At 38.8% G+C, this 27,739-nt stretch overlaps 1 protein-coding gene across 1 annotated transcript; it reads right to left on the reverse strand.

Annotated features, from left to right (window-relative positions):
- Window positions 1–1,141: 1,141 nt before the first annotated feature.
- Window positions 1,142–26,226, reverse strand: DDX21 (DExD-box helicase 21). Its single transcript, XM_070364937.1, is given in 16 exon segments — window positions 1,142–3,875; window positions 4,426–4,470; window positions 7,012–7,146; window positions 7,890–8,049; window positions 10,782–10,855; window positions 12,080–12,199; window positions 13,398–13,559; window positions 14,012–14,161; window positions 14,875–15,020; window positions 16,018–16,203; window positions 20,044–20,161; window positions 21,196–21,374; window positions 22,134–22,209; window positions 23,694–23,929; window positions 23,932–24,139; window positions 26,059–26,226. Coding segments are annotated over 16 exon segments (2,352 nt in total). The 5' UTR covers window positions 26,146–26,226; the 3' UTR covers window positions 1,142–3,605.
- Window positions 26,227–27,739: the final 1,513 nt, after the last annotated feature.

The raw sequence follows: 27,739 nt of genomic DNA on the forward strand, positions 1-27,739 counted from the left end.
CTACATATGCACTTGCCTTCTGACTCAGCTATCTCACTCCTAAGAATCTACTCTGAAGATACCCCTCTGAAAGTACATAAATACACACATAAGGAGGTTTCTCCCTGCAGCACTGTTTGTAATTGAAAAATACTGGAAACAACCTATGTGCCCATTCATAATAAGAAAAGGGTTGAATAAACTATGGTGTACCCTCACAATGGGGTATGATGCAGTTGTAAGAACAAACAATTTCTGTGAACTAATGTGATTTCCAGGGTATACTGAGAAGAAAAAAAAAGGTTCAAGGAAGCATCTATGGGATGGTATGCTTCATGTTAATAGATTGGTTTCATTCATTGTGCTATGATAATGGAAAACATTTATTAAACTCCACTCATGTCCAGTGGAGAGTATACACAAACTTTGTTCTATTTTTGCAACAAATAAAGTCTTTTCAAGAAATGCAAGTGACCAATAAACTTAAGATGTTAATCCTCATTCAATTATAAGACGTAAATAAATCCATGTAATGCACCTAGCAAAGTGACCAAAAGCCAACACCTGGTGTTACTGCTGTGGGGAAACAGGTTTCTCTCCTAGAGTGGAGGGTAGGACCATAAACTGGAACTGCTTTGGAGAGCAACTTGCACCAAAACTTAAATTCATTCACTTTAACCCTGCAATTCTTTTATAGGATTTATCCTAGAGGTGAGAAATCAGGTAAGTACACAAAGATTTGAACAAGAACATTCATTTTAGGGCTGTTTACAGAAGAACAAACAGGACCATCTTATAGTGGCATATTTATACTGTAAGACGGCATAGTTATCAAAAATGGCACAGGGACTTACCTGGTGGTCCAGTGGTTAAGACTCCACACTTCCACTGCAGGGGGTGTGGGTTACATCCCTAGTTGGAGAACTAAAAAAACAAAAGACACAGAAAAAGATGCACATGCCATAGAGGGAAAAGCAATTCACAAAACTGAAGGAATGATTCCAATTTTGTAAATGAATTCCTGGAAGAGATGTTCACAAATATGTTGGATATATGGTGACTTACTTGCTTTTCTGTTTGGATATTTATACCCATCAGTTATTATTTTTAAAATAAAAATTCCAAGCTTCAATTTTAGGGAAAAAAGTCACCAAAAACATAATTAGTAAGTACTAGTAATTTTATTATGGCATAAGGGTCTATTTGTATACATTAACTCAGTTTTACAGTAAAAACACTTTATGTATAACTGTAAAGAAATGCTGCACAGATAGTTCCAACATAAAAACTGGTTTTTAAAAGTTCATTGAGTTGTCTGATACATAAGTTGGAAAATACTTTCTCTGTAGAAAATGGTAAAAATGGTATTATTTCCCAGGCTAGCTCAACAAGCCCATTTAAACCGTACAGTAGTTGAATTATACATTTATAAATATGGTTTGAATTCTGGGATCCAGGAGAAATTTTAGCTTCATTTATTGAGAGTCATGTTGTCCTAAGCCGTGTAAAGTGAAATTCCCATTCATCTTCTCCCTTACTCTCTTGAGTATTTCCTCCTAAAGTACAAGTACACTGTCCTACTTGAGAAACCAACCCATTCCTATCCAAACTTAAATGTTTGGGTTGTTATTTAAGTATGCTCAGTATTTCAGCAAAAGCAGAATTTAATAAAACGTGATCCACAAGGCAGGAGTTGTTGGTCATCAACTACCTAACTTCCTCTGGTTTGAATGGGAAACCATGAGGAGGTCAAGTGATAAAACTGACAAGTGGACCAAAGAAGAAAAGCCAAGAGAATGTGAGAGCAGAGAGACATCCAGTCAGGATTCAAAAACAGAACTGAAATCTTAACAGAAAAAGAATGCTATCTCAATGCTGGTATCTGAGAGCCCCTTACTGAAAAGGTGACTTGCGTAAGAAGCAGTTGGCTATCAAGACCCAGTCAGAGAAACCAGTGTCTAGCAAGATTTCAATTGTTCAAAATAATTAAATCAAAGTAAGATAGGCCATGTGTTTGAATTCCTCTTAACAATTTATTTTCTGAAATTCCCAGTACAGAAATTAAGGCAAGACAATGCTACTCTTAAACTCCTGTACCATGTACAAAGTTTCCCAGAGAAATAACACTTGAGACCTCAGAGCAATACTGGCCAGGGGCTATTTTAGGTTCTTCGGTTCCCTCAAAGCAACAACTTAAAAATAACCATAGTTTGTTCTTAAAAAGAACTCTAGGAAGCTGCAACCTTTCAATGCAGTAGCAATCTAATAGGAAGAGATCCTATACTGTGGCTATAGCAGCTAGGCTTTGAGAAACTAAACTGGATCATTGTACCTAAAATCCCCAGCTTGCCTGTTAGAAATTAAGCTCTGGACACACTAATGAACCATTATGTTTTCATCATTAAAAAAAAGCTTTATCATGCACCTTCACTTGTTCTTCTCTTTGCTCTCAATATACATGTTTCCTTTTTGCATGTAGAAAATATTTTCAGTGGATTTTTGACTCTTCAGCAATCCAAATCTCTGCCCCCTATTCCCCTAGTTCCTTCTTGGTAAATAATGTTAATTTTCCAATAGGAAGTGGAGTACATTATCATCAAGCACCTTATCTACCCTCCTTACTTACGAAGAAAGTTACAGGGCCATGTTATACACGTGGAATTCCTTAAAGATACTTGCTTTCTAGTAAAATATGTGTATTTACACATACACATTATTTTTTAAATCTGTGAAGAATTCACTGAAGCATGAAATCACCTTTTATTGAGAAGCTAAAAATGTATCAAAATGCACATAACAATGGCTAATCTAAATACTATCTCCTATCAAATGTATCACCATCCTCCAAATCTAGAGCATATGCAGGCATAAACTGTATTAATCACGGTTAAGTGTGAAACCTTGCTTTGAAACACTGCTCACTATTAATTCTCAGAAGATATATGCTAGAACCACAGGAGTAATTGGTGGGCAAGTGGCTGAGGAATACCAGTTAGAAAACAAAGCTTTGAGTGCTCAAAGTGCTTCTCTAGAAACTGTTGTATTCCCCATGGTATTTAGGAAGGGCACTATTAAGAATGAGTGTGAGTGATAGTTGCTCAGTCATGCCTGACTCTGCAACCCCATGGACTGTAGCCTGCCAGGCTCCTCTGTTCATGGAATTCTCCAGGCAAGATTACTGGAGTGGGTTGCCATTTCCTTCTCCAGGGGATCTTCCCGACCCAGGGATCCTGCATTGCAGGAGAGTTTTCACCATCTGAGCCACCAGGGACGCCTACTATTAAGAGACATTTCTAAGTATAAAGACAGGTCAACTTAAAAAATATCAGCAGATACTTGCTTCACTTTATCTTATACTCTATAAACAATACATTAGAATATCGTAATGAATCCATACACCTTTTCAAAAGGAATACCCAAGACGGAAGTAGCAATAAAGTTATAAATGACAGTCATCAATCAGATGAAATAATTTAGATGAAGCTTTTCTCTCTCAAAGAGATGGGGACTGGGCAAGTGGTCAGGAAGGAAATACAACGTGCTTTTAACTTTGTATGAAAAATAATGTTCAGTTCCACATTGCTGAACATAGTTCTGTTTTTGCCAAATAAATCCTCTACTTCAGGTTACTGTCCAAATGCTTTATTAAAACTCCGCTTCTGGCCTTTGTTTTGAAATCTGTTACTTTTGTTGCCACCTCCTGATCGCTGTCCTCTGAAGCTTCTACTTCTTTCCCGCTGTCCCCTGGCACCTCGGTTACCCTCGCGCTGTCCCCTGAAGCCTCGGTTGCCTTCCCGCTGTCCTCGGAAGTTGCGATATCCTTCCCGTGGACCTTCTAGCTCTGGTTGCTCTGTGGCCACAGAAAGCTGCCAGCGCCGTGAATCATGCCACTTTTCCTGTTGAGAGAAGGTACTATTTTTACCTGCTGTGATTTCTACTGAATTTGGTTTTAAAAGGCATGAGAAAGACAATATTTTTACCCTTTTTCTAAAGAAAAACCAGATTGATAACCTAAGTGCTTAAAAGGTCACTGGTCAAAAATAAAGTATCACTATGAGTACCCTCATCATTTATCCAATCTAGTAACTACAGGGTATCCACAGCTGTTAGGTAGTAAAACATATAAATATAGCATGTATAAACATATTTTTGACAGTACTAAATAACGATATAGCAATTTAAAATGTCTATATAAACCCCCTGTAAAATCCATGGAGAAAAAAGCTGGCTATTGTTCACAATGTTGTAAACAAAAATAGGAAAACAGGAAGGCTGAATAAAGAAAAATATCAATATAAAAAGAACAGCAGAAAAAGCAGTAAAATTTACTTCTTAATGGTCTTTTAGAGACTAGACCTGTTGTTTCCCTATTATTCTGTGCTTTAAATAACAAACATTTTATAGTTTAGATACACATTAACTTCAAAATCTAAGAGAAAAGAATACCTGTACTTCTGTTACTGATGCAGTAGGGATATCAAAGCAAACACCCTAGAAATCAAAACAAATGCAAGTTAATCCAGATTTTGACAAGAATTATAAAATGCACATTAATCGATACTCCAAAAGACTAGGTAATATGTAAAAGAAAAACAAAAAGATTTAAAAAAAAACCCATTTTAGATAAACTTTAGGCCAAGCCCAACACAATACATCCCCAAAGAACAACAGCAAAAAGCCAGAGGTATTTATGAAAGGACTCAAGACTGCCTAGAATTGACTAGAGGTCATTCTTGGTTATTACACTGTGCTAATCCTCACAGAGCAATCAGCTACATTTTATAGCTGAGAAAACAAAGGCTTGATGAGGCTAACTTGTCTAAGGTCCCACAGCAGGTAAGAGCAATTTTAAAAACCTGGTAAGCATAGCTCTAAAATAAAACCTATGGTTTAAAACCATTAAAATACACTGACTTCCTGTAATCAGGATGACCTAACTAAAAGCAGGAAAAAAATTATATTGTTCGTTTTCTAGTATCTGTAATTCAAGCTCCAATGAAAAGTATTTAAAAATTAAATACTATACAGGACAGTTTCTTCGTTAACAAGCAGTGCCATCATTTCCAATTAGGAAGTCCTCAATCCCTGGCCAAGGAACTAAGATCCCATAAGCCACTGGATGCAGTCAAAGAAAAAGGAAGAAAAAAAAAAAAACAGAAGAAAAAAGTCCTCCTGTTTCTCAGTGTCCACAAAATAATCAAATTCCCCTCATAAGTGACACAGACACTCCTCTCCCCTGGCTGTCTTTAACTGCAAAATTTTAAGGAACATCCATTTCACTAACAATTTACCCAATTATAACCACAGATAGCATCAGGTACTGTTGGATTTTGCCATCTGTGGGAATCTTCATTCACATATTAACTAACCATTCAATACCAGGCACTCACTGCAGTATAGAGACATCTAGAAAACAGTTTTGGCCCTTGAGTCGGCCATAGTGCTCTTGAGACTCTCAATCAGTATGCAAGCACAGCAAGGAAAAAGTTACATGAATAAACCCAAAGAATGCTAAAGTACACATAGAGGTACCCCCAACTCTGCCATTTGGCCAGGGGAAGTTTCAAAAAGACTTAAGGCTAAGTCAAAAAGACTTAAGGCTTTTTTTTTTTTTTTTTTTTTGCAAAACAAGCATTTGTGTTTATTAACCAAAAGGAGGGAAGTCAGAGCAGTGCAGACTCCTACCAGTCCCTTCTGTAGTCTACCCACCTAGGCCCAGGCTGCCAAGGCCACTCTTCCCTGGCCCACCCCAGGGTGAGTTCCCAGGTAACCAAGGCCCATGGGCTAAAGAAGAGGAAGTCAGCAAAGGACAGAGGCCAAGGAAGGAAGAAAGAAACAGAGCTGCTGGGTAGACAGTTCTGGTGAGATCCCTTGGCCCTCCACTCTCAGGTGGGGGGTGGGGCGGGTTAAGTGCCCCAAATCCAAACCCACAAGCAGGGGACATTCATGTCAAAACCCGACATGTGAGGGCCAGGCAGTGGTCCAAGGTCAAGAGCCAGCTTAGCCTTAAAAATAAAAAATAAAAATAAAAAACCTCCATAAAAAATACCATGGAGGTAGGAACACTCTGTAAACAGTGGACTGTGCATACACTAGGATGAAAGAAAGCAAGATGCACTTGGCACTGTTGGACTGGAGGGCGCTGGTGGAGGAGATAGAAAGGAAGCTGCTAATGAGGACAGGAGCCAGCTAATGAAGAATCCCCTTGTGAAAGTTGGGACTCTATCCCAGATAATGTGGAGGTGCTTAAGGAGATGAACAACATGGTCAGAGAAGCAATGAGTTGAAGATAAAAACCTGATTTGTTTTCCAAGGTCAGCAGTTCTCCAAGTATAGTCCATGTACCACTGGAACCCTGAGATCTTTGAGGCATTCTACCAAGTACACATTTTTATAATACTACAATGTTCTCTGTCCTCTTCATCCTCTTAAGGGTAGAAGGTTTTCAAGACACTACATTATAGTTGATACCATTGTCTGACGACTAACAGAACATATTCTTAATGCTTTATTAGAATTTCAGTCTTAATTTCTAATACATAAATATCAATAGGTATAACCCACATAAACAAAAGCATTTTGGTGTCCCTAACAATTTATTAAGAATGTAAAAAGGTCACTAGAGCAAAATACTTGAGAATTGCTGTAATAGTCTACGCCATTAACTGAGGGCAGGAGTCAGAAGAATGAACACTAGGTTCAAAAGGCAAGATTTTAGATTTTTAATTCAATTTTGAATATTTCTGCATTAAGTTACTTAATAAACCCCATCTGGGTGGGGATGTCAGGGAAGTAGATGGGTCTTCAAGTCTGGCACTTTATGCAGATAGTTCAGGCTAGATACACATGGGGCAGTCGTCAATGACTAAGTGGCAACTGAGGGTCACGAAAGACACTGCCCAGAGAAGACTATCTACAGAATGAAAATATGCAGCATCCCGGCAGAGCAGGGAAAAGCCACCACACAGTGTTTCACCACCAGCATGAAGCTACTGAACCAAGGGGAGCTTACAACAGAGGCCTCAGCCTTACCTGCTTTCCTTTGAGAAAGACCATTCCCTTCACTTTGGAATCAATATCCTCACCCAGCTGCTCTTTAAGTTCTTTCCAAGCATAACTAATGTTTGGCATTTCAATTGAGCACCGCAAGATCATGGTCACAAAGCCCTATGGAAGAGGAACAAAGTTAAAGTCTCAAAAACAAACATACGTGATATGAACACTTGTCCTCATGTTTCTAAGATATTTATGAGAAAGTTCTTTCTAAAAACATATCCCTCCCACCCTGCCATTTTAGTACGAGTAAAACTGAGAAGCTCTGAATAAGACTGGTGCATTGTGCTAGTGCTGGTATCCAGGTCATGATATTAAACTTTTGTAAAATGTTACCACTGCGGGAAACTGGCCAAGTGTACAAGGAATCTTTCTATATTAACGCTTACAATTTCACTAGAACCTACAATTATCTCAAAAATTTCAACTTAAAAAAAAAAGAAAAGTATTACCTTTTTAAGTTTCTAGGAATCCTGGCTAAAGGAATCACATGCACTTACATTGTTTATATGACTGGGTTTTTTTTTTTTAGGATTAAGAAAAATTGACATACAATGCACATACCATAAAATCTGGCATTTTAAAGTATACAATTTAAGGGGGTTTAGTATTTTCACAAGATCTACAATCATCACCAGTATTTAAAATTCCAGAATATGTCCGTATCCCTTTACCCCACCAAAACCCACATTCCCTTCAGCAATCACTGCCATTGCCCTCCTCCAGTAAGACACTGCAACAACTAATTTTCTGTCTCTATGGATTTGTTAATATGTATCAACCTTCACACAAAAGTTAAAACAATTGGAAGTTTCAATGGGACACTAAAGTGTCAGAAATTTGACAGGGACCCCTACCGCTTCTGAGTTGATCAAGGAGCGCTGGTCTACCGACGTGGCACCAGAAATGTGGGCCAGGGCTGCTGCCAGGGCTTCCACAGCTCCCTTCTCCTCAATCAGCTTCTCGGCTGATTGCTTGAAGTGACCGATCGCAGTGGGAGGCACAGAGTCCAAGAGCCTGTGGTTTGATGGAAAGTAGATTTGTTAGGAAAAAGGATAGTCAAAGTGGACAGATTTCATTTTCAAGACAGCACAATCTTGAGATAAATCAATCTTTCAAACCAAATCTTGCACATGTGTAACATCATTTTGATGTAGTATATAAAATTATCACACTTCTGTAGCAATAAATCCACTCCTTTGATTGTGTCTAATTCTAATTTACCATCTAACCAAGAAAAATTTATCCAAGAAAATAATAAGTATTAAGATGTTCATTACACTGTTACAGAAAGAGTATAAATAATTTTAAAATGTGCACCAATATGGACTGGTTAAGTAAACCATAAAACAGATACAATGGCATGCCATACTGCCATTAAAAATGTATCAATAAATAACAAACTTTTACAATTAAGTATGTGTTACTTTTAGAATAAGAAAATACTACAGCTATTCTCATTCTGAAATAAAAGAACTCTCAAATCAGGTTATATCAGACCCTTACGAGACTATACATTTGTTAGGAAATGACTATTATCTTTGTGATAAGAAATAAATGTCACATCTCAAAATTGAAAGAGATCACCCAAGACAAGGAGGAACAAGGCTGCATGAAGCAGCTTCTTTTGGCAAGGCTGCTGCTCTAGAGGCCTTCTCATGTACCACTAGCATCTGGGTCTCTTTTCAACTTTCTGGCCATCTAATCCCAAATTTTCTTAACTGGCATCACAGGAAACCCTGTCTGCAGGATAAAGAAAAGCATGCTAAATTTGAAAAATGCTGAGTTAAATTCTTTTCATTTGCAAAACTTTCCTGAGCTACTAGTATGCTAATATTTAACATTTCTTCTGATCATGAACTCTTTTTTAAATTAAGTTTCTCACACATACATAATAGTAACTATGAAAAACACTGTAAAAATGCTGCTCAGACTCTGGTTCTTAAGCAGGGGATGTAGCTCACCACTTGGAAACATCTGAAAAATGACTGGGAGCTTTCTGGTGCCACCTCACTCAACCTCAGGAATATACTGCACAGCCAGGGATGCTAAACAGCTAAGTATCCTTGCCAATCAAAAAAATGGGCAAAAGACCCAAACAGACACTTCTCCAAAGACATATGCATGGCCAACCAGCACATGAAAAAACACTCAACATTACTAATTATCAGAAAAATGGAAAGAAAAACTACAATGATCATCACCCCACAGCTGTCAGAATGGTTATTATCAAAAAGATCACAAATAAATGTTGGAGAGGATGTAGAAAAAAGGGAGCTCTTGGGAATGTAAATTGGTACAGCCACTATAGGCAACAGTATGGAGGTTCCTCAAAAGGCTAAAAATAAATTACCATGTGATCTTACAATTACACTCTTGAGTATATGTCCAAAGAAAATGAGACCGCTAATTTGAAAAAATTTCAGAGCAGCACTAGTCACAATTGCTAAGATATGGAAGCAACCTAAATGTCCATCAACCAATGAATGGATAAAGATGCGGTACATATATACAAGGGAATACTATTCAGCCATAAAAAAGAATTAAGTATTGCTATTTCCAACAACATGGATGACCTAGAGATTATCATAATAAATGAAATCAGAGAAAGACAAATATATGATATGACTCATATGTGGAATCTAAAAAAATAATGCAAATGAAACTATCTACAAAAAGGAAACAGACTCATAAACTTACGGTTACTAAAGGGGAATAGAGTGGAGGGATAAAAGGGATAAATTAGGAGTCTAAAACTAATACAATACAGTAAATCAACTATCAGATCAGATCAGTCGCTCAGTCGTGTCCGACTCTTTGTGACCCCGTGAATCAGCATGTCAAGGCCTTCCTGTCCATCACCAACTCCCGGAGTTCACTCAGACTCATGTCCATCGAGTCAGTGATGCCATCCAGCCATCTCATCCTCTGGCATCCCCTTCTCCTCCTGCCCCCAATCCCTCCCAGCATCAGACTCTTTTCCAATGAGTCAACTCTTCGCATGAGGTAGCCAAAGTACTGGAGTTTCCAGCTTTAGCATCATTCCTTCCAAAGAAATCCCAGGGCTGATCTCCTTCAGAATGGACTGGTTGGATCTCCTTGCAGTCCAAGGGACTCTCAACAGTCTTCTCCAACACCACAGTTCAAAAGCATCAATTCTTCGGTGCTCAGCCTTCTTCACAGTCCAACTCTCACATCCATACATGACCACAGGAAAAACCATAGCCTTGACTAGACGAACCTTTGTTGGCAAAGTAATGTCTCTGCTTTTGAATATGCTATCTAGGTTGGTCATAAATTTCCTTCCAAGGAGTAAGCGTCTTTTAATTTCAACCAAAAAAAATTAAGTATTCTTTAGTTTGTAGGACAACTGCACATAATGAAGAATGTTCTTGCCCTTATGCAAGTAGCACCTCCAATGATACTGTTAATCTAATCCTTACCATCGAGATATTTTCCATAACTTTTACCTACACCATATCTAAGACACAGTTATTTAAAATGCCAACACAACCAAACTATTAATAATGGTTTCCTCTGGTGAACAGGATTGGGCACAATGTGCAAAAATGAGAATTTTTATTTTATACAATTTTACTTCAGCACAGTCTATTTTTTTTAACAAGCAGGTTATAAATTGTTTAAAACACTAAATAGAATACATTTTAATCTAAATTTCATTAATGCACAAAAACATGTAATAAATAGAGCAAGCATAAAACAAACCACAGCAGTGGTAGAGAACATACCTGATGGCATCTTTGCTAGACGCTTTTATTATCTCTGTTGGAGAAGGAACACCTATTCGTTTAAATTTAATTCCCTACAAGGAAACGAACCATAATTTAATGTACAACATGGCCATCAATTATTTCTATTGAAACCAGTAGTCCCCCAATTTTCTAATACTTACCAAACATATTTGATAATTATTTAAAACAAAACTTTTATCTTAGAAAGGTTTTTAGATTTACAGAAAAGTTGCAAAGATTTGATAATTATTTAAAACAAAACTTTTATCTTAGAAAGGTTTTTAGATTTACAGAAAAGTTGCAAAGATAGTACACAGAGTTCCTGTCTACCTGCACCTATTACTTTGGTACATTTGTCAGAAATGTACCAAAGAAACCAACACTGCTACATCACTATTAACTGAACCCCAGATTTCATTCAAATTTCACTAGTTTTTCTAATATCCTTTCTTCTGTTGATATATGACCAAGGACACCACAGTACATTTAGTTAACAATGTCTTCTTAGTCTTCTCTGATCTGTGACAATTTGTCTTTCCTGTTTTTCATGACCTTGACAGTTTTAAGGTGTGCTAGCCAGTATTTTGTAGAATGTCCCTCAATTTGAGAATATCAGTTTTTCACACAGGGGTAGACTAGGGTTATGGGTTTAGGGGAAGATGACCAGAGGTAAATGCCTATCTCAGTACATCATATCAAGGGCACATGCCCATCACTGATGTTGACCACGATCACCTGGCCAGGTGGTGCTCCTCCCCAGGGGAGAAAGTCCTCACCCCCATCCCACTCTGCTCTTTACAAGATGGTAACTAAGAGAAATCCACTGAAGGTGATTAAAGCTCCACCTATCATAGGAGAAAGTATAAAATTCTTCTGCAAGGAAAAGTGTGTTCTTTCCCATTAAAGAATTTCTCTTTTTGACAGTCTCATCTTTCATGGTTTTCAAGCAATTCTCCAAACTTCAAGTAACCCCCTAAACCTACACTTAAAATACTTCTGTTGTGTTCATTGTGCATCACTGTCAGAAAACTGTCTTTCAAACATCTCAATAAAAAAAAGACCCCTTCTCATCATAAATATTAAGACAAAACCACTGCTTTCAAATGCAAAGTTATTCAAAACAGGCTTTAAATGATATGACAATATATAAAACACGTATTTAACGACAAGCTTTCAATCATGGCCACATGCTTAAAAATAAAACTTAAATAAAGTTAACAAAAACCGAATAAAGAGACAAAGACTGACTTTGGAATTCAACATAAGCTGAATGAAGGCTAAGAAAAAAGTTTTACCGCTTTTTGTTCCACTTGGGCTAACTGATATTCTTCTTTGTGCTGGTAAAAGCAGATGCAAACCCCAGTTCTCCCAGCTCTACCTGTTCGCCCGGAACGATGAATGTAGGATTCAACATCCTATGGAAGTAAAATACGTCAATGATACCAAACGATGAAGAAAGATAGTCCTGAGAGCCTATGCAGAGCCGAGTGTGGTGGTGACAGACTTGGCCCGAGAGGGGATGGTGTGAGGGAGGAGGCACCTAAGCATTCCAACTTTAAGAACTGAAAAAACTTTGAAACCTCTAGAACAGTGGTCCGTCCCTATGCTGTGGGTAAATCTGCAAAAAGTATTGCTTTTTAAAAAAAGCATTGTTTTATTTAACCCACTATATCCAAAAGTTTACCATTTCAGTATGCTATTTCTACAAGACATGTTATCAATGAGATATTATACATTCTTTTCCCGCAAGTCTTTCAAAACTACTGTGCATAATAGAAAGTTTAAATATTTTAAAAATCCAATGTGTATTTCATACTTACAGCACATACAAGTCAACTAAGATTAGTTGCATTTCAAGTACTGAACAGCCACGTACGTGCCTGTGGTGCTCATACTAGATAGCGCAGGTATACCGGCTTATTTAAATAATGTCTCTGTTACACACTTATGGGACATCCTGTGTAAGAAATGGTGACTTTGTAGTAATGTATTTTTCCATCACTGTGAATATTAATGCTGAGGGATTTGCCAAATTTGGGGGTAATGGGGTCTTCATGCCTGAAGTGATGGGAACAAGCTCCTTCAGACTAACTTTTATGTAAGTGTCCACACCATATAAACTGTTCATCAAGGACCTCTTTGGGAAGTTCCCATCACCCAAGCAGTTTTAACCAGAAGTTGTTAACCACAGGCCTTTCTCGCTTCTCTCTTCTCTAGCTCTCAAGTTTATCTACCCTACCACCACCCCATCTATGCCTTACCAACTTCAAAGTCCAGTTCAAAATTGCACTACCCCCATCCAGCAACCTTTCAGGACAATGCTCTAACCAGAAACTATCTTTCCAACCTCTGCCCACTCACCACACTGTCAGTTCTGAGAGACGTGGGGACATATGACAGGTTCATTTTAAAATCACCCTTAGCAACCTAACACCCCAAAGAAAGCTATCACTAATCATCTGAAAAGAAGCAATACGACTTTCAATTTAACACCCAAAAGAAACAACAAAATAAAAGTTAAGTGTAGCTTTGCACAGTAGAAGTATCATAGCCAATGAAGTTTATCCAAGATGAATTACTAATGGGGGGGGAGTCTAACTGTAAATCCCTTACCTTTGGTGGAGAACTCTGAACAACCAGATCAACCTCGGGGATGTCTAGCCCACGTGCAGCAACATTGGTTGCAACCAAAACTCCAAAATCACCATTTCTAAAACCTTTCAGGGTGATTTCCCTTTGCTTCTGTGGAATGTCTCCATGTAAGGACTGGGCATCCTGCCAAAGAAACAAGCTCACTTAAGAATACCAGATCATATAATGCAGGTACTTTTAAAATCACCAATTTGGCCTATAAAGACATTCACATTTTGGTGACACCTCTGCTGAAAATACAAAGGGGAAAATATGCCTTCCATGGACAAGTCTCAAATTTTCAATGGTGGTCATTAAATCTGTATTCAACTGTATTCAATTATTTGTTGTCATTCAGTCACTAAGTCGTGTCCGACTCTTTGCAAACCCATGGACTGTAGCATGCCAGGCTTCCTTGTCCTTTACTATTCAACTACCCAAATATGAGTGATCAAATATTTGTCACAGTAACCTTGGGTTTGAGCCATGCTTTCTTCATCTGTGAGGTAAGACGGGCAAATCAGATGAACTCTAAGATGTATACTCTATTAACTGAAAGATGCTGCCTCCTTATGGGAAGAGAGGGTAAGACCAACCTGTCTTACAGCCACATTCTGTGACAACTCCTGGGCTTCTTTCTTTGTTTCACAAAATATGATAGTGCGCCCTTGAAAACCACTGTACACTCGGATCACGTCTCCGATAACTGCTGCCCTCTGAGTCCAGTGGCACTTGATAGCCAGATGCTTAGGAAAGAGGAGAAAAAAGATTATTCAGTAAAGCCTCGCTAGAATCTAAATCATCTGCCCAAGTCTAATGATACTAAAAGCAATTGTTTAAGCCTGACTAGAGAAAACTTCCACCACCGTTTAGAGGGAAAAAAACTAAACAACTAAAGCAGAGAGCCTTTCCTCTTTCACCAAAGAGTACCCGGCTTCTTTATCCATTTTTTGACCTAACCCAGAAAATGTAAGAAAAGAAATGCTGTTCCTAAACTCCCACAAGAAACCAAATAACAGGCAGCAGGAAAGCCTCTGTGTGTTCTGTTCTTCATCCACTTAAACATGCAATCAGTAGTCAGTTTCTGTACAGGTCTGTTGCTTGGATGCAATAAAGTCCACTAGGTACCAGACCCTAAGAAAAACACAGCTTCAACAGCAAAACTACGATTCTGTTGCCCTCTAATGTATAAACTCGATGTGTAATGTCACTCCACTTACCAATTTATATAGATTTAAGTTTCAAAAGATTCTTCAATCAGGCTACCAGATGATGAAATTTAGAAAAAGCACAGATACCATTTACCACTCAATTAGAAACATAACTTTACTTGGCTTTTCACATAGATTTAGTACTTATCGGGAAAAGGAGTTTGTATTTGCAATCTAAATACGATCAGACAGGGAAAAACATTATATACTATTTGTAACTAATGCCAACAACTGAATGAATCATTTACCTCTACAGTTATCGCTGTTTTCTGTGTCTTTTTACCAATCAGGTCCACTTGTTCATATGTAGATTTCATGTATTTCTTAGCAACATTAAACACCCAATAGGGGCAAGTTGCAGAAAAAAGCAATGTTTGGGGATTGTCTTCTGAATCTTAGAGGGGGGGAAAAAAAAGTATGAATAATTCAAAATAGCCTACACAAACAGAATTCCACTTCACTCAATTTTTCCAGGGTCCATCCAACATTCTACAAGAAACACTTCTGACACCAAGCCAGGCATTGAGGACATACAAATTAAAGACATCAAGGTTCCCAGTCGGCAAAGAAATATTGTCTTAATAATTTAAGTAAAGGATTCTTGAAATACCCAGAGAACTTTAAAGTTATTTTGCTTTCTAACCATTGGCCCTTATGAACCATGAGGGAAATCTGTCCTTTCTAATGAGACCTACTAAGTGGATAACATCAATTAAACAGGTCCAATAACCAACGAATTTAAGTCACTAAATAACCTGTAATCAACACAACAGATTCTGTACTCATCTATTCTCCCAAGCATTTCCTCAACATTTGGAGGTTAGAATTTAGTTTATTCATTTTTTGAGGTCAGACACTAAAACTCCCCAACCTCAATTTTTTTAAGTTTGCTCTTAGAAGACCACTGCATTTTCCTATATTTCCAATGGTAGCATAACTGACAGAACCCTTCTGAGAGCAACCGGACAGTGTATATTGAGGAACATAAGTATTTATACCTCTCAAATCAGATCTCCTTTGTGGAAATCTATCCTTAAGAACTAATTTTGAATATTGTTGTTTGAAGTAAGCTGTCTACATACAAATGTCTGTCAGCAGATTTATATTATGTAAAAATTACAATATATAGACAGATTATCATGGCACAAATAGTTCATGGAGTTTTACATGTGCAGTATGATTACAGTTAACATACACACAATAGCACAAATCAGGAATAAACCAGAAACAAAGTATACCAAGCTGGCTTCTCTTATTTTCCCTATTGTAATTATGTGCAAATCATGGAAATTTCCTGCCAACTTCCTTAGGCTTCATTTAACTTTCAGAAGACTACTTAACCACTACCCTTCCTCCGATCCCTTATGCCAGTTCTTGAATGTGCAATTTACCTTTCTTGTATGCTACACATAAAATCTCTTCCACTTGATCAGCAAAGCCCATATCCAACATCTGGTCAACTTCATCCAGGACAACATGCTTAAGTTTGGTGAGATCTAGCTTGCCATTCTGCAGGTGGTCTTTGATACGACCTGGTGTCCCAACCAGGATATCGATCCCATTCTTCATGCGTTCAACTGTAAAGAACATCAATGATGAGATATGCTGGATTTTTAAGTCCTTTTATTAATCTGGAAAACCAATTTGATATATTTTTTATTTTAAAGTATTTATTAACTACAAGTATTAATACAAGGTACTATGCCAAATACTTTAGATAGAGACACTCGAAGCACTCCTTGACCTACTGGGGAAATTTGTAAGAAATGACAGTCCAAAGACTTCCCTTGCAGTCCAGTGGTTAAAACTCCACACTCCCAATGTAGGGGGCACGGATTCAGTCCTTGGTGGGGGAACTTAAGATCCCACATCCCATGGCAGTCCAGTGTACTACATAACAAAAAAAAAATGCACCAATGAGGGATGGTAGCACCAGGAAAGAGATTATTTCCTTTATTGGTGGAGGGAGTCAATATTTCACAAAGTGAAAACAAGTATCTTAAAAATAGTAACTTTCTATAGGCAAGAACGCCAGGAGAAATATCAATAACCTCAGATATGCAGATGACACCACACTTACGGCAGAAAGCGAAAAAGAACTCTTGATGAAGGTGATAGAGCAAAGTGAAGAAGCTGGCTTAAAACTCAACACTGAAAAAACTAACATCACAGCATCCAGTCCCATCATTTCATGGCAAATAGATGAGGAAACCATGGAAACAGTAACACTTTTTTTGGGCTCTAAAATCACTGCAGATGGTGACTGCAGCCATGAAATTAAAAGAAGCTTGCTCCCTGGAAGAAAAGCTATGACAAACCTAGACAGTATATTAAAAAACAGAGATATTACTTTGCTGACAAAGGTCTGACTAGTCAAAGCTATGGCTTTTCCAGTAGTTATGTATGGATGTTGAGAGCTGGACCATAAAGAAGGCTGAGCACCAAAGAATTGATGCTTTTGAACTGTGGTCTTGGAGAAGACTCTTGAGAGTTCCTTAGACTGCAAGGAGATCAAATAAGTCAATCCTATATGAAATTAATCCTGAATATTCATTGGAAGGACCGATCCTGAAGCTCCAATACTTTGGCCACCTGTCACGAAGAACCAACTCACTCAAAAAATCCCTGATGCTGGGAAAAACTGAAGGCAGGAGAAGGGGACGACAGAGGATAAGATGGCTGGATGGCATCACGGACTCTATGGACATGAGTTTGAGCAAGCTCCAGGAGATGGTGAAGGATAGCGAAGCCTGGCATGCTGCAGTCCATGGGTTGCAAAGAGTCGGATACGACTGAGCAACTGAACAGCAACATAGGCAAGCAGGTATAGGGAGAATGACAGGATAGATGGGCAAGCATTATAACAAAGTGCAGAGATGGTCAGAAAAGTGGGGTTCAATGTAACTGTGGTGAGATGGTAATGATACAACTGTTTCCATCCTGTTTTTGAAAATTAATTTTTATTGCTGTATAGCTGATTTACAATGTTGTATGAGTTTCAGGTGAACAGCAAAGTGCTCCCTGTGCTATATACAGCAGGTTCTGATTAGTTATCTGGATGTAACTTTCTATCGAGTTGTTACTGTAGTTGAGGAATCTACTGCTAGGTACTTGACATACTTACCCAATTTCATCCTCACAACACTGCAGGGTGAGTTTAGCAATCTTACATGAATAAACTAAAGTGCAGAAAAATCAAGCGACTTAAACTGAAAAATCATTCAGGTACTCTGTGAGCAGAGGTTAGAGGCAAACCCAGGCCGTTCTGATGCCAAAACCTATGTTAGTTCCACCAAAGCCAAAGAGATAATCACAAGCCTTGTGTGCCAATACTAAGACTTCTTTTGTCATTTTTTATATTATTTGTAAATTTTTATTTTATATTTGAGAATGCTGCCACTGCCCAGCATCCTGAGACAGTATCATATTGCATTTCACTAGCCCAGGAAGAAACAGAAATTCAAAGTATAGTTGCTACTGAGTATGTATCACTTTTGTACCACTGTAAAGTCGTGAACTCTTAAGTCAACTCATCTTAACTGAGGGACCTTAAGTTGCTGTCAGGGACCTTAAGTAGCTCTTTGGCTACATGGGTATCATATGGGTAAGGTAAATTCCTATAAGCAGATTTTTTTTTTTAATAAGTAGAATTATTGAGTAAAAGGGTTTATGTATTTCAATTTAAAGAGGTGGTTTAATTCTCTAGTAGTCAAAGAATATGCCTGTTTTCTCATTCAAGGAATTATCAAACTATCTTTTATCCTTTGATACTCTAAACAGGTGAAATATTCATTATAATTTTAATTTACATCTCTAATTGTGAATGAAACTGAATTTTATTTCATATATTACAATCCACTTTCTTATAATGTGAAATATTAATGCTGTTTCATCTTTAATCTTTTCCTTATTGATATACAAATTAAGGGCTTCTCTGATGGCTTAGCAGTAAAGGATCTACCTGCCAATGCAAGAGATCCACCTGCCAATGGATTCCATCTGTGCTGGGAATATCACCTGGAGAAGGAAACGGCAACCTGCTCCAGTATTCTTCCCTGGAAAACCCCATGGACAGAGGAGACTGGTGGGGTATAGTCCACAAGGTCAGAGAGAATCAGACACAACTTAGCAACTGAACAACAGGTGATTTACAATGTTGTTTTAGTATCAGATAGATAGCAATGTGATTCAGTTATACATATACATGTATCTATTCTTTTTCAGATTCTTTCCGTATACAGGTTATCACAGAGTATCGAGTTTCTGTACTATACTGGAGCACCTTGTTGATTATGTTTTATATCTATGTTTTATATCTAGAAGTGTGCAGATGTTAATCCCAACCTCCTAACTTATTTCCCACCCTCCACCCCTGCCACCTTTCCCTTTTGATAACATAAGTTTGTTTTCTTCCTTTTTGGGTTCCAGGGGATGGAGGCTAGGGGTGGATTGGGCTGTGTGGCTTGCAGGATCTTAGTTTCCTGATCAGGGACCAAACTGGGGCCCTGGCAGTGAAAGCACTGAGTCCCAACCATTGGACCACCAGGGAATTCACAAACATGAGTGTGTTTTCTGAGAGTCTGTTTTGTAAATACGTTCATTTGTTTCATTTTTTTAGATTCCATATATAAGTGAAACCATATATTTGTCTTTCTCTGCCTGAGTTATTTAGTATGATAATCTCTAGATCCATCTTGCTGCAACTGACATTATTTCATTCTTTTTATGGCTGAGTAGTATTCCATTGTATGTATGACCATATCTTTACTCATTCATCTGTCCAATACAAAGACTTTCAAAATGCTTAAGTCCCTTCCTGAATTATGTATCTGACCTACAAAACAAAGTTTCTAGGTCTTAAATTGGGAAATAATGGAATATTATAGGAGGGGATACATATGGCCCTTGGCACCAGAAAAAGGAAAGGCTACCTACAGTAAAAAGAGGCAAAGACCCAAGGTCCTTGACAGATTAAAAAGAATAACCTTGAATTCTGACTTTCTAGTTCCTGGATTCTGTCCTCTTAGGCTCAGTAAGGCAGTCTTTAGGTAAACATAGATAAATAATTACAAAAGTCCTAAGATCCATATACAGATTTGACATATCATCATGCAGGACCGTGTGCCTGACCATCTTTAAACAATAACGGCAAAAGAGAGAGTTCCCTGGTGGTCTAGTGGTTAGGATTAAGCACTTTCACTGCCATGGCCCAGGGTCAATCCCTGGTTGGGGAACTGACATTCTGCAAGCCACACAACACGACCAAAAAATAAAAGAAGAAAAAAAAAGACAAAAGAAAACCACCATAAATGACTAAATCAGGTAGGAAAAGACAGATGTCAAAGTCAGAAGAAATTCAATCAGGTCATCTTAAAAGTAGATGGCATTTTCCTTTCCTCACTTGTGGATTAACTTACTTTGTCCTCCATAGGGAGTTCCTCCATAAAAACAAGCCACTGCCAGCTTTTTTGTGATGTCACTGAAGTCTCTGCTTACTTGACTTGCCAACTCCCTTGTGGGTGCAAGAACCAGTACCTGAAAAGAAAAACTAATAATGGAATCCAAAGTATTATGCAATAATTGTTTAACAAATTTCCAATACACCAGGAGGTTCAAGTCATCCTAACAATTACTTTCAAAATATCTATAATAATACCTACAATAACACACAACAGATTTCTACCAAACCAAAAGGTAGAGCCTAGATTTAAATTCAGGTAGCCAGGATACAAAATCTATAGTCTGAAATCTCCACACTACAGTGAAATGGAAGTAGAATAGAAGTCAGAAGAGTAAGAGCAGACCAATATGGTGAAGGGCTTTGAATCGTAACAGGAAACACAACACAGGACCACAACAGACCCTCAGATTGGGTAACAGCATGAAAACAAATGTGATTTAAGAACAACCTAATACATCCATTCAACAGGTATTTACTGAACGTCTATTATATACCAGGCACTATTCCAGGTGCTAGAATAATTTATTGTTACAGCTGCTGAAATTGCAGACAAATAACAGTAAACGAATGAATTAATGAGGAGGGGGCATGGATACTGGAAAGCCCGTGAATGAGGTGAGGCCAAAAAGTCAGGTACAACAACAAAACCCAAAGCCAAGGTGACAACACAGGCATTTCAAGGAGGTCAAGGTTTGAATGCTAAGTTCTTTAGAAATGAGCTCAATAAGCACCATCCTCATCAGAGGGCATGGCCTCTTCACATCGAATACGCCTTCCTATTCAGACATCTCTATTAAAAATACTTTCCCCATTTTAGGCAAAAATGCAGACACTTGACAAAACCCTTGAGTACCAGGGACATCTAAAAGTCTTAAAGAAATATATAAGCATTAATAATAGAGGTGATCATTACCATGGAACAAATTACAATATTTAAATACATAAGGTTTGCAGTCAACAGTCTTAAAAGAATTATCCTGATTTATGTCTTCGGATAAAGATCTCTAGTAAGAAAGATCTTAAGAAAAAGGCCTTAAAAACTCAAAACAAAACAAAGGGATATATAAGTGATGTCCAATAAACTAAAGACTATGTTAAAGATACTTACCTGAGGGGCACGCCCTCTCTTCCGGTCTTGCAGTTCTCCAAGAAGTTTCTCAACCAAAGGGATAGCAAAGGAGAATGTCTTTCCAGTTCCTGTCCGCGCCTGTGCAATCAAATCCTTCCCACTATAGACATGGTGAAAAGTCTTTGCTTGTATAGGAAACAGGAAGGTCACCCCACGGGCTGTGAACAAATGAGCCATGTTACCTGACTGTGCAGTTCTTAAAGCCTAGGCCATACTGGAGGATGAAAGCACAGCCAGGCTTCTGATCCTGCAGAATTCTAGAATTCTACATTCTGGTCACATCTACAAAGTTAAATTCAAATATATTCTGGCAATGAAGAATCTTTTGACCAAAAAATATCAATAAACTTTAAAGCACTAGAGTACAGTAAATACTTATTATCTTAAGAGATGAAGCCCCTTGTCACGAAATCTCATCTACAGGCCAATATAAGCCCAAAAATCAGGCGTTTTGCTGTCTTGACTGCACCACACCTGATTCAGAAATCACCTAAGTTGAGCATCTGTGACTTTCTACTTGGTTCATAGGCACAATACTAACCTGAGTTCTGAGTCAGGCTAGTATCATTAACCTAGAGATGCCTCAAGAAGTGCAAGAGGGTAAAAAAGAAAATACCAACATGGCATCAATATTTAATTGCACCAGTACTATCAGTCATTATACCTCTGAATATATATAATGTATTTTTTATTTTTTTGAATATAATATATTGAATAAATTTTAACCATTCATTTAAGAGGCAGTAAAGGCCATCACTAGTTTAGTCCTTTACCAAATATATAGACCTACTTCATTTATTATATGGCTGCATATATCATCCTCCAATAAGAACATGTCCCAGTTTATCTCAACAAAACCAGTAGAGTGCTTCCAAATAACGTGTTCTAACATTATACAATATTGCCAAGAATATTACCTTTAAGAAGTTTAATAGTTTCTTCAGATATGGGAAAATTAGAGAAAGCGCCTTCTTTTTGCTCCACAGTCATTTCCTATCAAATAAAGGGGGCCACAGAAAGAAATCAGTAACTTTATCCCTACAGGTTAAATATAGAAAGCCTTCTAAGAAATTATTCTAAAATATTTCTTCTAAATCAACCAAAAAGACACAAACACTCTGGTAAGTAAATCAAGATCTGAAAAGGATAAAGATGACAGTAATCTATAAAACCCTAAGAGAAGAAAATTTTGTGGCAAATATATATAGCACAGATATACCACATATGGCTAGTGAAAGCAGCTTCAGCCTCAACTAAGAACTTTTCCAGTTATTCCAAATCAACAATACACTGGTGAACAGGTTATTAACCACTTCGCATAGCAACATCTTTCATAAACATATCCACAGAAAATAAGGGATAAGCACTTATGACAAATGATTACACTGGCACTATTTGATAGTGAAAAATCTGAATGTCCAACAATTGAATAATTAAGTGAATTTCTAAACATCTACATGATGGATTACATAACCACTAAAAATATTTAATATTTAAAAGTAAGGAAAATGCCTATATAAAAATACAGGCAATGGGCTTCCCTGGTGGCTTAGTGGTAAACAATCCACTTGCCAATGCAGGAGACGTAAATTCAATCCCCAGTCAGGAAAGATCCCACATGCCACGGAGCAACTAAACCCATGTGCACCACAACTATTGAACCTGTGCTCTAGAGCCTGGGAGCTGCAACTCCTGAGCCCAAGTGCCATATCTACTGAAACCCGCAAGTCTTAAAGCCCGTGCTCCCCGACAAGAGAAGCCACCACAATGAGAAGCCCAGGTACGCCATCCAAGAGTATCCATGGAGCAACAAAGACTCAGTACAGTCATAAATAAATAAAATTATTTAAAAAATAAAAATATAGGTAAGCTAGGAAAAGGCAAGATACAATATGGATAAAATCATAATCTGACAAAAAATAGCTGTATATGTTTTTTATAATCAGGAAAAAATTTTAAATCTTGATTACAACCCTACGGCAAAGAGAAATTTACTAGATTTAGCATTTTTCTTTGATGATTGAGCTTCTGAAAGATAACAGGATCAGCTTCCAAAAGGACATTTAAACATTGTATTCAACTCAAGTTAGTTAATGACCTAAACAAAAAGACTTGTGCAATCAAGCAAGCACCTTTTCAGTAGTTCCACTTAATCATGATTTACTAGGTGAAACCCTCAGAGGGATGCTGGAGTACATATGCATAACTATATACATCCTGTTGATTTCTGACTTGAAAATAAGCAGATCAAGTGTGAAGAGAAGACATTCTCTAAACTTAAACCTTGCCTAGTTGCAAAGGAAGTATTCTGACAGTGTAGTTTTTAAAATACTCACCCTGCACCTCAAGAGAGGCGCTATGAAGTGCTGACACATCCAATTTCCTCCCATTATTAAATAATATGTGTAACAATTATATACTTATTTACCTGAATCAACATCAAAAGATACACTGTACATATTACAATGCAACTTTACCTGCTCTAACTCACTGTTTTCTTCACTGGCAGCTTCCTTGGAGTTGGAGTCAGGTCCAGAGTCAGGGAATCCATTCTTGAGGTTGGGGCTTTTCTCTTGAATTTCTCCATTTATTTCTTTTTCTTTCTTCATCTTTTTGGGCTTAGGTGCACCCAATTCTTCCTCAGAAGGCTCTTCATTTTTTATAGCTTTTTTGGTTTTAGGAGAAACAACTGTCTTTTCACAGGGCTCCTTGATTTTTTCAAACTTTTGGTTTTAGGAGAAATAATGTCATCTTGAGATGGCTCCTCTTTCTTTTTTGCCTTTTTAGATTTAGGAGAATTCACGTCAACCTCAGAAGTCTCTACTTTCTTTGTAACCTTTTTAGCTTTGGAAGAAATCATTTCTTCTTTTTCTTCTGCTGCCTCTTCAGTCTTACTAGATTTTGGCTTCTCTTTTTTACCTTTCTAAAAAATAAATAAAGACAATGCAAATGCTGAGCAAAGCACTGATACAGTTGCATAATATATCAATTATGCATTATTTCAAGATCACATAATTATGAAAAATATAATTTGGAGGCATTTTTCAACATGTGTACTTCTACCTTGCACAAAGGCAAAAATCAAACAGTATGCTTTTTAATACTGTTTCTTGGCTAACATGGAGAGAATAATATACCAATAACTTCATTAGCTTGGAAGAGAATGCTTCTTGGTAACTATTCAATTGTACAAGCTGTACAGTCCAATTTTTACAAGGGACTTGGAATGGCTCACAGGATTCTCCAACATGTTCTAAACCACAAACTACAGGAAATGATCAAGAACAATTTAACTTAATTTAACTTGATTAAGTTAATACAAGTATGTATGTCCACAGATAGATGATATTAAACAGATTTCTTTCTCTGCTTGAAGCCCTCTACAGGTAAAAAGGGGGTTCATAATCTCTGCCTTGCTTTTCTCACAAATGCAAAGAAATTTACATACAGACATTTTATGAACCAAAAAGTTGTAAAAACCCAATCTATCACCTCATGCATAAAAAAGATATACCTAACTTAAAGGGAAAAACAGACGGCACAAAGTCACAAGAAAATGGAACAAGGGAAACCTCAAAACCAAACTAGATTACAGTTCCGAGCTGAAATGTCTGACCATCTCCAACTTTTCATATTTCTGAAAACTTAGTGAAAATGTGTTTTACTGTCTGTTAAAACCTCCGTGGCAGGGCCTCGGGCCAAGGCAAGAAATATGGGGACTATTTCATTGAGCTGAAATCTGCCTCCAAAAAACTTCAGGCTTGGCCTCTGCTCTGAAATCATGGATGAACGGTAATCTCTCTCATATGACCTATCCTTCAGACATCTGAAAAACAATCTGGTCCACTCCATCTTAAGGCTTCAATTCTACCATCCCTTTGTTCCACCAACGAGAGCGGATTTTCAGTCCCTGTGGACTGCTTTGGAATGCAGTGGAGTTTGCTGGTCGTGTCCTTTCTAACTTCAACATCCCACAACTGAATAGGCTGGCCGATGCAAGGCAAGGAAACCAGGACTACTTCCTCCCCTTGGGGACAAGTCTCTGCTACCTCCGTTTCCTACAACACCAAAATACTGCTGCTGGAGAAACTCTCCCGTTAAAAAGACCCTGAAACAGCAGGAAAGAAATTCTAAGTCATGAACAACACAAGTTCCTAAGGACAATCTTTGTTCTCTCCGACCTTACCTCAGAACAGAGAATCAGTCACAAGTTAAATCGCTTTCTAAGGATGTAATAGGAAGGAAGCAGACAGCTATCGAGTTAACTTAAGACTACTGCACACTGCTAGCCTATATAAAAAAAAAATACGGTGTGCAGTCAGCACAACACGTCTACATTTCCACGGGAAATCTGGCCAACAAACATTAAGAGGAACTGAACTACTTTTTCGTCTAAGGGCCGCTTTCCGGAAAACTATATTTCCACCAGTAGGGTAAAAAAATGTCACGACGGACGCCACCCACGTGTGCAGATGGGTTTCTGGCTGCGCCACTTCAGGAGGAAACGCTGGTCCCTCTTTTGAATTACAATTCCCTCCGCACACTCTCACGCCGGGAGGTCCGTGTCTGGGCCAAAATGTGGGGCCTAACGGTGACCAGGTGTCGGACGTCCAGACTCTGAGACCACGTGGGACACCGGCCGGCTCACTAGTTCCCATCTGCCCGGACTTCTCGGCAACGCGCACACCGCTCGTGAAGAGCACCGACCATTCCCGAAACCCACGCGGGTCTCCGGCCGGGCAGGGTCCCCGCCGCGCGCCTTGTTTCCCGGCCCGGGCTCCTACTCTTAGCGCCCGGGCCCTCGTCCTGCCTGGTCCCAAGTCCCTCGGCCCTCAGTGGTACCTTCTCATTTTGTTTTCGCGGCATCTCCACTTTTGCCACGGCTGCGTCTGACTCCAAATCCGCGTCACTAAGAAGTTTCCCCGGCATCACTCAGCACAAGCTATGTAGGCCGACCAGTCTCGTCTACCGCGTGGAGAGGAAGAGAAAACGCTGCCCCTACAGCCCACCCAGCTTTCGTCACTTCCTGTAGTAAAGCGGAAGCGGAAGATACCGGCAGGCGAGGGCGTCGGTGGTAGTACCAAAGTAACTACTTCTCACATCCGGAGGACTCTGTGAATTAACTGCTTATGGCGCCTGCACTAGAAGGCATCTATAGAAGGGTAGGAATCCCATGGACGGAGGAGCCTGGTAGACTGCAGTCCATGGGGTCTCTGGGAGTCAGACACGACTGAGCGACTTCACTTTCACTTTTCACTTGCATGCATTGGAGAAGGAAATGGCAACCACTCCAATATTCTTGCCTGGAGAATCCCAGGGACAGGGGAGCCTGGTGGGCTGCCGCCTATGGGGTCGCACAGAGTCGGACACGACTGAAGCGACTTAGCAGCAGCAGCAGCAGGAATCACAAAGGATGATTTTATTCTCGTTCGAACACTGCCCGGATTCTCGCTAGCCCCAGCCTGATAAATGAAGATTTGGAGTTGCTTTTGAGTGGCGCCTCTTCAGTGCTTTGTATCAGATTGCTTGCGTTTGTAAGGTCCTTTCACGCGCAAACGCGCGTGATGTGTCGTCATCTTGTGGAAACGTCAACCCTTGAAAGGAGACCCCAGACTCACAAGCCTAGATAAGAACTAGATGTTAAGCGGGTCTGGTCATTCATTCATACGTGCGGTCAACATATAGCTGCTGAGCATTCACCGTGTCAGGTGTGAGAAACAAGGTTGGGATTCGGCACAGAAGTCTGTCTTCAATAAGCTTTGTAGACTGGGAGGAGATGGAGAAGTGTCAGTTGTTTTGAAGGCATAACCAGCCTTGGGACCTGTAGCCGCTGCTAAGTCACTTCAGTCGTGTCCGACTCCGTGCGACCCCATAGACGGCAGCCCACCAGGCCCCCCCGTCCCCGGGATTCTCCAGGCAAGAACACTGGAGTGGGTTGCCATTTCCTTCTCCAATGCATGAAAGTGAAAAGAGAAAGTGAAGTCGCTCAGTCGTGTCTGACTCTTAGCGACCCCATGGACTACAGCCCACCAGGCTCCTCCATCCATGGGATTCTCCAGGCAAGAGTACTGGAGTGGGGACCTGTAGAAAGGGTCCCAAAACCATGTAAACTTCTACTGGAAAATACCGGGGGTCTTAGTCTTGCAGAATTTGGACATAAACTACTTAAAGCGGTTGAGGGAAAGTGGTCCACTGAATGACGTATAACCAACATCGCTAAACTTCCTGTGAAGAACTAGAGAGGCAAATAATTGGGAGCTACTTCATCATAAAATCATTTTTTTAATGGGTTGAAATCTTTACGGTCTTTGAAAAACTGAACCGTTTGCCCTGTGATTTTGGCCATATTTCTTAATCTGAATCTGAGTTTCTTATGCATAATGGGGATAACAAAACCTACTTCATCGGTTGACAAAATTAAGATAATGAATGAAAAAGGTTAGCATTGTCTGGCACACAGAACACAATAAATAAGAGCTATTTAAACTGATAGGGGGAACTATACCCAACATTTTGTAATAAC

Source organism: Bos mutus, chromosome 28, assembly GCF_027580195.1.
Source record: "Bos mutus isolate GX-2022 chromosome 28, NWIPB_WYAK_1.1, whole genome shotgun sequence".
Taxonomy (NCBI): Eukaryota; Metazoa; Chordata; class Mammalia; order Artiodactyla; family Bovidae; genus Bos; species Bos mutus.